Here is a 12,573-nt window from a genome sequence, read left to right as displayed (position 1 = left end):
AATTTCCCTCTATATTGGTATGAGATAATTTATTAATTAATTCTATAAAAAATTATTATTAAAAATATGAATTTTGAGAAGTTATTTGTTAATTTTTTTATTTATTCAAAATTTGTATTATTTTGAAGAATAAATAAATAAAAAATTGAAGTATCTGATTCTAAATTGAAATGTTAAGAACAATAAACTAACTTTTTTATTCATTCTTATTATTGTATCAAACCTAATCACTGCACGACTTTCACGTGGTGGGTGACTAAGGGCCCGTGGCCATTATGTTCTACAAAAATATATGATAGTGAAATGACAATATATATGTATAAATGTATAGTACTGAATATTTTAAGAACTATTGTCACATAGTTTTATTTTGTTGTTGTTAATATTGATTATTGATTGAAATATTTATTAATTTAATGTGTTAGGTCGTAAAACCTTAAGCTTATCCATGTTCCATGTTTCATGTTTCATATGGCGTTAATCACTACAAGCATATCACCAATATTGTCAATTTGCGATCTCTGGTAAGGTCAACTTATACCAACTACATTTTTTTAAATAGCATGTAATTTTCATTTCGAAATCACGTGTATTTTCTCTAATTTAATTATTATATATAATATCTCTTTTATATAAAAAAAAAATGGATAGTTAAACGTTTTACAGAATATTTCAAATATTTAACTAAATATATTTTTAAAGCCAATTAAAAATATATATGTATTAATTATATTAATATAATTTAAAATTTATAAAATATCATTATTATAATAATATTTAATATAAAACAAGATATTTATTAATTATATTTATTTAAAATATTATAAAATATCATTATTATAATATTTAAGTTCTTTGATACAAGCATGGCTTTTCATCAAAAGACTGACTTAGATTTCGAGCAATAACTTGATATCAAACCATCAACATCTTGACAAGAACTGAGACCTCGAGCAACATCTTAAAAAAACAAAAAACAAAATCAATTTTAATTATTGGCCTAACTTGAATTGGACAAATTAAAAACCCAGAAATAATATTACCTTGATATGATCAAACACAGAAAAAAAAAAAAAAAAGTTATTCATTTTGCAACAATTGGTACCAACAAACAATATGTGTGTTGGATGTTTGTATGGAAAGTGGGATGTTGTTGCGCCAACACAAAAGACGATGCCTGTTAAAAAAGGGTGCCATTATTAGTTTCATTATATGTGATAAATGTAGTATTGATGCACCAAAACATTACCAATAGTGACATAATAGTTGTTTTTGCTATAGTAAACCCTATTTTAATTCCCATCTTAAATGTAACTAGCTAAAAATACTATTATATCATTTTATGTAATATTTTGGTGCATATGCACTCATTACTAAAAGAAATTATTGTCATGTACCTTATTCAACTATTTTATTATAATTTATAATAATATTAAGAAAAAAGAAAACAAAAAAAAAGAGTGATGAAGTTGAAATGAAGCCTCTCTTCCAATATCTAATAAGTAATGATATATGCACTAAAATTATATATTAAAATATTACATTAATTAACGTGAAAATTCGAGAAAAAAGAATATTCTAAATGAATGTTGATGCATCTCTTTTTGCTAATTTTATTGCCTTTGGAACCGGTTGGATATTGATGAATGATGAGTGTGTTTGTTTTGGGGCTGAAAGAGGCTTTAAGTTGGGTGTATGAGTCAAGAATCACCAATGTAAATATTGAGTCAGATGCCTTTGTGCTTGTTCAAGCAGTGAATGAGAGTTCCAAACTTTACTCTCTGTTTGGTTTGATTGTTCATGAGAGTAAAGTTTTGTTGTCTTTGTGTAAATCTGTTGTGATTTCTGCTGTTAAAGCGATATGTGAATAAGGTTGTTCACTTTTTAGCTAAGAGCTCTTCTTCTGAATCAGATTGTGTTGTTAGGATTTGGGATATATATTCTTTTGGCTAATTTGGCATTTTAATATGATTCTTTTTAAAAATAAATTGAAATGATAATTTTATTTAATTAATCAAATCAAATTTATTTGAGGTGAAATCCTAGGTCATAGTACACATATTATTATTCTTATATCACGTGACTCTTTCTCATTCTTCTTAAAAAAAAAAAAATGTGAAAAGCATAGTAAAATTGACTTTGAAGTGTTTCTAGACACTTTCTTATAATCCACTCACCGCGTTGCGCGTGCGTGTACGTAATTTTACCCAATTACGAATAAATATACTAACTAATTAATTTGAATATTCTATTCCAACTTAATTACGTACAAATAATCTCAACCCCCACAACTAGGCTCATGCCTCTTTTACTTAATTATATATATATACCACGGTCTCTACAGAAATTTCTCACATATATACATATTCTGATCCCAAATCTTGTGTCTGAGAATATATATATATACTATAAATTTTTGAAAAAACGCAAGCTTAATAATATTAATTACTATGTCGACGGCGGCAATGAGTTCATCATCAACATCATCAGTTGTTTCTCTTTGTTATTACGATTCCGGTGTCGTTGGTCGTCGTCGGAGATCTTACCTTCCTCCGCCGCCGCCGCCTTCAACTTCAAACCTTCGTCCCTCGTCTACTCATCTCCTCATCAAGCACACTACTCATTATTATTCTCTCCTCAAAAATACAAACAGGTAATTAATAATTAAAAATCACTATATATATATATATCTGTGTGTCTGTTAATTTAATTATTAGGATTTCTTTTTGATGTTATTAATATATATATATATAAATATATTGGTGCAGGAATATGTCTGTGAAGAACAATATTTTGGCTGACTTATTACCTCAACTTCCTTCTGATAATAATTCAGATCTTGGTTCCTGGTAATTAATTAATTAATTATTAATCTCTCTATGTATAGATCGATCGATCTGTTTCAAATAATTATATTTACAAACATTACTTTTTAATATCAACAGGAAAATATGGCTTATGGGAATGATTGTATCAGTCATTATACCGTTTTGGAAGAACAAATGGGGACCTTTGCAAAAACTTCAAAGTAATTAAGGAATTATTATTATTATTATTATTGTTATTTTTATTTAATTAATTTGAATTTAATGAAAAGTAATTAATGATTATGTATGTATGTATACATGGGCAGAAGAAGTAGAGACAGTGGTGGATTCAGCACAAGAAGTAACAAATATGGTGGAAGAGATGGCAAAGAAAGTAGAAGAAGTAGCAGATGAACTGGGCGATCGTCTTCCTGAGGGTGGAAAGCTTAAACAAGCTGCTTTATTTGTTGAAGATTTCGCCAAAGGAACTATTCATAATGCCGATCTCATCGAAGATGTTCTTGAAAAGGTGCTCTACTCTACTCTTAATTAATTATAATTAATTACTATCACTTCATTTTAATTTTAAACTTCATTATTATCTGGGAATATGGGAGAGAACAATTATTTGTTTATTTATTTCAAATAGCACGCCAAAGAAAGAACCTTATTATTATTATTATTAAAAATAGTGGGACTTTGGAATTGGATTAGTTGAGTTGAGATATATAACTTAACTACTTCATACGTTGGATATAGCTGTCTTTCTTTGATCGTTTCTATTATCTATTATTATTATTATTATTATTATTATTAACTTTGACTTTTCCTCGGATTCATTTATAATGACTAGGAATCGAAAATATATATATAAAGAAAGAGAGATAATTAAATCACAGTACTAGCTGTCCCCACACTAGTTATTATTAATCCCATTTTCAAGATCGTGGGGCGTACCCTTATTCCAAAATAAATAGAAATATTATTAATGGGAGTAACATCATTGTTTGGTTGTCAAAAGTACATAAAAAATCATAATGACACGTGGTCCGGCGGTGGAGATGGTTTAAGAGAAGTTTATATAAATATAAGAAAAATAAATTGAGTTTCTAGGGAAAAAAAATAATTGCACAAGATATGGTAATAAACTAAAAAAAAAAATTTAATATGGAAGTTCCATAAAATTAGAAAATCAATTACTATAAAATGTTACAAAAATTCATGCAAAAGTATCGTCTCTTACCTCAGTATATAGTTCTTATTATTTTTTTTTTCCTTCTTCTTTTTCTTCTTCTTATTCTCATTCTGCAATGGTAGTTCGTCAACCCATCTCTCACTCACGAGATAACATCATCGCTCTTCTTCTTCTTCTACATTGGGACAATTTTGTTTTATTTTTAGATTTGGTTTTTTGTTTATTTGATTTCTTTTAAGAACTAGTTAGCATTGTCTTCTTCTTCTTTTTCTTCTTCTGTAGTTGCAATGGTTATATTTAGCTTTGTTTTCAAATCTGACTTTTTTTTGTTAGTCTGGTTAAGTAACCAGTTTCTATGACGATTTGATTTTGTTTTTAGATCTGTGTTTGTTTTAGATTTACCTATAACCAGTTACCATCGCGATGAGTTTAGGTTTTTTTTTTGTTCAAATCTTATTTTAAATTTTTGGACCTGACTAGGTAACCAGTTACCATCTTCGTTTTTCTTCATTCTTCTTCTTCATAAAGGTTGTTTTTTTAGATTTGATTTTTTTCCCCATATATGGTAAGTAATCAGTTATCTTCTTCATACTTGTTTTTAAATCTGATTTTGTTTTTTTTTTTATAAGTGATTTGCTCTTCAGATATAAGATATGACAAACTAATCAATTACCATTCAATTGTTATTTTGATAAGGGTAGCCGATTACCACCTTCTTCTTCTTCTACTTCTCATATCTATTTTTTATTTTTTTTCTTTTTCAGATTTGATTTTTGTAGGTCTAGCTTAATAATCAGTTATCAATCAACTATTCTTTTGATAGGGGTAACCGGTTACCTCCTTCTTCTTCTTCTTCTTCTTCTTCTTCTTCTTCTTCTCAGGTCTATTTTTTTCGAACTAATTTTTTATTTATAGATCTGGCTTAGTAACCATATACCATTCAGTTTGTTATTTTGATAGGGGTAACCGGTTACCACATCATTTTGCTTCTTCTTTAGTGGTTATATTTTGATATGGTTTTTTTTCTTCAAATCTGACGGTAGCCAGTTATAATTCACTCAAGTACTTGCATGGTAGACACGAACAATCACTATCCTCATATTTTTTTTAAATTATATATGAAAAAAAAGAACAAAACTTTTTGTAAAACATGAATAATAAAAAATATTATATTTATATTAAAAATATATCATATAAAAAATTCTTATATAATTTTTATTTAATAAAATAAAACAAAATAATAATCAAAGTTACTACAATATCCTCACAAAATTTTCAAAACTAGTTACTAAAATTGCATACAATAAAATATGGAATTAATACTAAGTTATTACAAAAATATGAGAAAACAAATCCCATAAAATGTAAAAAAAAAACAGAAAATACCATATAAAATGCACAATATTTAAAAGGGAAATTTGCGGCAAAATTATTAAGTAGTCTGAAAAGTTACATATAAGTTACTAAGTAGTTTTTTTGGCAGCAATAATCAATTAGTAGGCTGAAATGTTACACTTAAACCATCAAATAGATTTTTTGGTGGCAAAAGTTAGCAAGAAATTTGAAATATTACACTTAAGTCACTGAGTAGTTTTTTAGTTGCAAAAGTCATTTTTTATACTAATTTTATCTCAATTTTAATTAATTAATAAAAACATAAAAATATATAATTCTGACATTGAGAAATTATTTGAAATTTATTTTACAAATAAAAAAAAATAAAAGTTATAACAGGAAAAAAAAAATTAATTTGAAATAAACTAAGTTTTAATTCAATTTAAGTTGTATTATTTTAAAAAAAATTAATTTAACTAATAGTGAATAATATTTTTATATTATAAATTTTAAAATCATTTTTTATTTTTAAAAGAGATTTCATTTATTATATATAATTAAAATTAAGATAAAATTTGTGTAAAATATGACTTTTGCAATAAAAATAACTACTTAGTAACTTAAGTGCAACATTTTAGACTACTTACTGAATTTTGTCGCCAAAAAAATTACTTAATGATTTAAGTGCAATCTTTCAGACAACTTTCTGACTTTTGCTACAAAAAAAACTACTTAATGATTTAAGTGCATTCTTTTGAACTATTAGATGATTTTTGCCTCAAATTTCCTATTTAAAATGTCATATTTATCAAACTTTTGAAAAAAAATCTCATATTCCATGTAAATTCCACATGCTCTAATTACTGCTTGTCTATATTATCTTAAGGGCCCGTTTGTATTAAGAGTTTGGGTAGTAGGGAATGGGAATGTGGAGCCTTTCCTATGTTTGGCTCAATTTTAAGTATGAAAGTTTTAATATTTTGTGAGATCCACATACTTTTTAGTGGGTAATCTCTATCTCTTACCAATGAAGGATGATATTGAGCATGGTCTCACATTCCCCTAAAAAACAAACACTTCCTAAGTGTAATGTTAGGCACATGCTTATATTGTACATTTAATATACACGAAATATCTTTTCAACCATTAAAATTTATTAAAGTGGGACCCCACCAAATTAATATATGATTAAAAATACATGCTACATTATGGTATATATTTTGGGTGTATAAAATACGTATGTATCCATCATTATTTTTTTATATACTTTGCTTTACTCATCTAAGAAAAAATAAAAAATAAGTTTAGTTTGCTTTAAAGGTCCCCATCTTGATCTTCACATAATTTTTTTTTTATATATATATATATAGAGGGAGAGAAAACATGGCCCAATTTGTTAATGTTATCCACAAGTAGGTTTCCTTATAAAAATGCCTTTCAAGAAAAAAGAAGAAAAAAGAAAGAAAGGGGTTTCCTTAAGTAATAATCAATTATTATTGAAATATTAATTGAGTAATTATGCTTTAAATGTTGTAATTAATTGTAGACAGATGCAAGACTTAAAAGTTGAGTTAAAACTTGAAATTAATTAGTTTGTTTTGTACGTACGTAGGTGGAGGAAGTAGAGAATAAGGTTGAGGACTTTCTTGAAGACCAAATCAATAACAAAGAGGAAGACAAAACTGATGAGAAGAAGACTCAAACAATGAAATCTCCCTCTAGCTAGCTGTCTGTCTGTTTTTTGTTTTTAAATTGATGAGACAATGTAGTTATTATTCTACGTTAATTATTGAGGAGTGTTTGTAATTAAGTACCTAAGCTCCATGTTTTTATTTGACTATGTATTGTAGTACTATATATATTATTACGTTTATTACAATTAATTTCTCAAATATGGAATGTATTAAATCTATATATATAAAGGAGAGCTTCAAGGATATTATGTGGCACTCTAAAATCTCTTCAAATCACTTTTTTTTATTTTCTCATTTAATTTAATTTTTTTATTCATTTTATATTTTCTAAAATATCTTTACAATTGAAAATATCAATATATATATATTAATTTGATTAAAAATTTATTTAGTTTAAATATCTTAACTACTTATTTATTTGAAAAATACTAAAAAAATTAATTAAAAATTACGTAATAATTTTCGATTATCTATATATCTATTTTTCTTATTATATTATAATTATATTTTTTTATTCCAAAATATTTATATCTATATCTATATATAAATGAGAAGGTGACATCCTATATTTTTTACAGTCTATTTTTACTATTTTGTGAGAATTTTATATTGTGTCCAAAAAAAAAATACATACATATATACGTACATCAACCCTTCAACAAATGTAACAGAATTAACTAAATTAATACACATACTTATAAATTCATTGATTCTAATATAGTCATACGTAACAGTAGTTATCCAATAATAATAGCATGAAAGAGATATCAATGAGAATGGTCACATATGGTTTAACTAAATAGTTATCACAATTAGATTTTATTATATCATTTTATAATTAACATTTTACAATCTAAAGTATCTAATTTTTTATTTTCTTTAATATTTTATTAATTTTTTCAGTTTTAACCCATAAAAGTATGCCGTTACAAAATAATATGTTGCTTTTGCAGGCAGTTCTCTTCCTTAGAAAGAGAACTACCTTGATATTGGTAAGAACGTATAATACCTGAATATTAATGAGAATTAAAATTTATTATCGGGTGTTGAATCGCTTGATGCTGTCATTTTTATTTAAAATTCCAATTATTATTATTTTCACTAAAGAAAGTAAACTCTGAGTATATCGATTTACACTGTATATATGAATTTAAAAGAACCCACGTACCAAATTTTCAATTTTTCTTTTCGCTATGTAATTCAGTAAATATTAAATCTATATCTATATTTATATATATAAAGGAGAGCTTCGATGAGATTATGTGAGACTCTAAAATTTATTCAAAGCACTTTTTCTATTTTCTCATTTAATCTAATTTTTATTCATTTTCTATTTTCTAAAATATCTTAACAATTAAAAATATTAATATATATATACATATTAATTTAATTAAAAATTTAATTTGCTTATATATCTTAACTACTTAATCATTGAAAAATACTAAAAAAAATTAATTAAAAATTACATAATAGTTTTCGGTTCTCTATATATCTATATTTCTTATTATATTATAATTATGTTTTTTATTCAAAAGTGAATAGTTTTACAAAATATTATAATTATTATCATCAATCATCAATATTTATAATTGTATTTTTCTCTTATTTGATATTTTACTAAGATTGTGAAAATAAGATATTACTAATGGAATTCTTTGGATTTGTGATTTGTTTTCAGTATAATAAATAAATATTTTATAGATTGTAATTTTAGTGGACATTCCCGCAGCAACAAAAGATGCGAAGGTTGATGTGAAACACGAAAAATTCTTTTTAGAAACAAGGAACACATTATGAATGAAAAATAATATTACTAAAAATAAAATAATGCACAACAACAAAAATAATAAATGTTTATTTAAATTATTTATGTTTTTGTTTAATTTAAATGTAATAGTTTTACAAAAATATATATTAACAACATGTATAATTTAATTTAAATTTAATTTATTTCAACGATGTATATTTTGAATTTAAATTTGATTAGATATTTCATTACAACAACTATTTAATTAAATTATAAATATAAGTCATTTTTTATATTATTTTTTTAATTTATAGCTATTAATTTATTAAGGAATTTTTTTTATCTATTTTGTCTGTTCTCTTTTTTCTCATTTTTATTTTAATAAAAATTATAATAGATAAAAATATCTACATATAATAATAATAATAATAATAATAATAATAATAAAATCTATCTATTTATATTTTAACTTTTTGACAAAATACAGGATCCAAATGTTAACTTTTAACAATAAAATATTCAAACGGATAATCAACCAAATTATACGTGGTTCAAATAATTTATCTTTACATTCCTATTTTTTAATTTTTGACAAAACACAAGGTCCACAAGTTAATTTAAAAAAAATTAATGGTCAAAATTGGTAAACAACTAAAATACAATGTACAAAATGGTGTAAACCCTTATAGAAAACATAAATTATATATATTTATATAATTTACTTTTTATAAATAATTTTTAACCTTTCGAATAAATATATGATCTACAGGTTAATTTTTAAAAATAAACAATCAAAATGAGTAATCGGCCAAAATATAGTGTTCAAATAATAGATTTATCTATTTCTATTTTAATATTTTGACAAAACTTGAGGTCTACAAGTTAATTTGTAAAAATAAAAATTCTAATGGGTGATCGACTAAAATACAAGGTTCAAAATAGTGTGAACCCTTACAGAAAACAAAAATTATATAAATATATAATTTAATTTTCATAAGAAGTTTGAACATTTTAAATAATTACATGGTCCAAAGGTCCATTTTAAAAAACATAGGGTCAAAACGGGTAATGAGCAAAAATACAGTGTTCAAATAATCAATCTATCAATTCAATTTTTATTATTTTGACAAAACACGAGATCTAAAAGTTAATTTTTAAAAATAAAGACTTCAAACAAGTAATTGGCGAAAATAAATCTTACACAAAATATAAATTTTCTTATACATAATTTAGACTTTTATAAAAAGAACTACGGAAAGCGTATAATAATAATAATAAATAAAAGTAAATGTACAACAAGCTTTCTGAACTTTGTTTTCAATACTTTAAAATTTGTCAGAATTTTTCAAAAATCTACAGGAGGTTCGCTATACAATAACAGTGAACACCATCATGAAATAAAAAATTATGGTCAAGATGTCTTCACGTGTCTATATAAAGAACATGTTGTACGAGTATGGTCAAAATGAATCACCACCCCACAGTCTCCCAAAAAATATTTTAAAATATATATGTTTTAATAATTACAAAAGACTGGGCGGAGCACGGTTATATTTTCTAGTTAATATATGTAGCTAGGTTATATAATAATTATGGAATATTATTCAATTAAATAAATCTTTTTAAGGGTATATTAACATTTTGCCACCTGTAGCTTTATGTTATGCTGATAATTCACAAGTTCGCTTATAAGAATTTGAAGAAAAATAGTATATTGCCACGACATTTGTGATGTATTACAATGATAAATCGTAGTCTCAAAATGTTTTTTTTTTTATTATTATTGTATTTAAATATTTCACCAATATATTTATCTAAAGAAATAGTGAATGGTTTGATCTTATTGATATATTTTAGTTGTATATATATACAAAAGAATAAAAAACAAGAAACTAGAAAAAAGGAAACTAGAGCTGTAATTCTAATCTAATTCATAAACTCACGGTTATCCATATATACAAAACATTAAGAGAATATCTCAATACCCCCCTCAAATTGGAGCATGAGGATCATAAATGCCCAACTTGGAAAGCAAAAACTGAAATTGACGGGTCCCCAAACGCTTGGTATAGATGTCCGCAAGTTGAACAGTTGTAGGAACATAAGAAGGAAGAATAGTGCCATCTTGGATAGCATCACGAACAAAGTGACAGTCAGCTTCAATGTGCTTTGTTCGTTCATGGAACACTGGATTCCAAGCAATATGTAAAGCCGACTGGCTATCACAATATAGCCCAATAGCATCAGTATGTTGAATCCCCAAGCTAAGGAGAAGACCCTTCAACCATTTCAATTCACAAGTAAGAGAAGCCATAGAGCGATATTCAGCCTCTGCCAAAGAACGTGCCACAGTAGGTTGTTTCTTGGTTTTCCAGGAAATCGGGCAATGACCAAGAAACACAAGCCAACCCGTGAGAGAGCGACGAGTAAGAGGACAAGCTGCCCAATCAGAATCACACCAACCAGTCAAGGAAAGAGAGCTATCAGCACGAAGTAAGATTCCTTGTCCAGGAGAGCCTTTCAAATAGCGAACAATATGCAAGGCGGTTTCCCAATGTTCCTGTCTTGGATCTTGTAGGAACTGTGATAAAACGTGAACAGAGTATGCTAAATCAGGACGAGTGACCGTTAAGTAAATCAAACGACCAACCAAACGACGATAAGGTTCCGGATTGGACAAAGAATCTCCTGAAGCATGAGCAAGCCGATGGTTTTGCTCAATGGGAAAAGATGCGGGCTTAGCACCCAGAACACCAGTCTCATAAATGATGTCAAGAGAATACTTTTGTTGACAAAGAAATATACCATCAGGACTTCGAGCTACCTCAATCCCGAGGAAATATTTAAGAACCCAGAGATCCTTCATATGAAAACACGTGCTCAAATAGTTCTTAAAGATCTTCAAAATAGCGGAGTTATTCCCAGATATAATTAAATCATCAACATACACCAAAACATTGATTTGAGTATCACCCTTAGTATAAGTAAAGAGAGAATAATCAGCATAGGATTGTAGAAAGCCATACTCTTGTAAAGCAGTGACAAGTTTGGAAAACCAACACCTCGGTGCCTGTTTCAAGCCATATAAGGATTTTCGAAGACGACACACCATATCAGGTTGAGAAGACCCAAAACCAGGAGGAAGCTTCATATAGAATTCTTCATTGAGATCCCCGTGCAAAAAAGCATTATGCACATCCATCTGATGCAACTCCCAATTTTTAGATGCTGCAGTGGCTAAGAAAGCACGAACGGTGACCATTTTTGCAATAGGTGCAAAAGTCTCGTTATAATCGATCCCGGCAATTTGATGATTACCAAAAACAACCAAACGAGCTTTAAGCCGTTCAACACTGCCATCAGAGTTGTACTTTATTTTATAGACCCATTGACTACCAAGAGCACGTTTACCAGGAGGTAATTTTTCCATAGTCCAAGTACCATTATCCTCTAAAGCACGAATTTCTATGTGCATAGCATGACGCCATCCTGCATCTGTCATAGCTTCTTTAAATGATTTTGGTTCACAACCTGCAGTAACAGCGGCAAGAAATTGCCGATGGCTAGCAGAAAATTTTGCACAGTTAATATAATGTGTTATAGGAAAGGGCGTACCAGAGGGAGCTGACGGCGCGGGTGAACTTAGAGAGATAGCAGATGGACTTTGTGTGATAACAATATTAGTAACATAGTCACGAAGCCGAGTGGATGGAACCTTTTCACGGAGTCCACGTCCCATGTGAGTGTCATTGATAGAATTCGGAGCAGCCCCTGCTACCCCCCTTGTAGATGGAT

At 27.2% G+C, this 12,573-nt stretch overlaps 1 protein-coding gene across 1 annotated transcript; it reads left to right on the top strand.

Moving 5' to 3' along the window:
* Positions 1–2,326: 2,326 nt before the first annotated feature.
* LOC133803203 (uncharacterized) lies at positions 2,327–7,229 on the top strand. The gene is made up of 5 exons (XM_062241178.1): positions 2,327–2,653; positions 2,769–2,849; positions 2,946–3,028; positions 3,134–3,336; positions 6,950–7,229. The coding sequence occupies exons 1-5, from the start codon at positions 2,451–2,453 to the stop codon at positions 7,061–7,063; spliced, it is 684 nt and encodes a 227-aa protein (XP_062097162.1). The 5' UTR covers positions 2,327–2,450; the 3' UTR covers positions 7,064–7,229.
* Positions 7,230–12,573: the final 5,344 nt, after the last annotated feature.

Source organism: Humulus lupulus, chromosome X (assembly GCF_963169125.1).
Source record: "Humulus lupulus chromosome X, drHumLupu1.1, whole genome shotgun sequence".
Lineage (NCBI taxonomy): Eukaryota > Viridiplantae > Streptophyta > Magnoliopsida > Rosales > Cannabaceae > Humulus > Humulus lupulus.
Note: the sequence above shows the minus strand (reverse complement) of the source record. Positions and strands in the feature narration are given on the sequence as shown.

Coding starts and splice junctions, on each gene's coding strand:
- LOC133803203 (XM_062241178.1), top strand. CDS start 2,451: ATGTCGACGGCGGCAATGAGTTCATCATCAACATCATCAGTTGTTTCT. Junction 2,850..2,945: donor AATTCAGATCTTGGTTCCTG/GTAATTAATTAA, acceptor TAATATCAACAG/GAAAATATGGCTTATGGGAA. Junction 3,029..3,133: donor ACCTTTGCAAAAACTTCAAA/GTAATTAAGGAA, acceptor ATACATGGGCAG/AAGAAGTAGAGACAGTGGTG.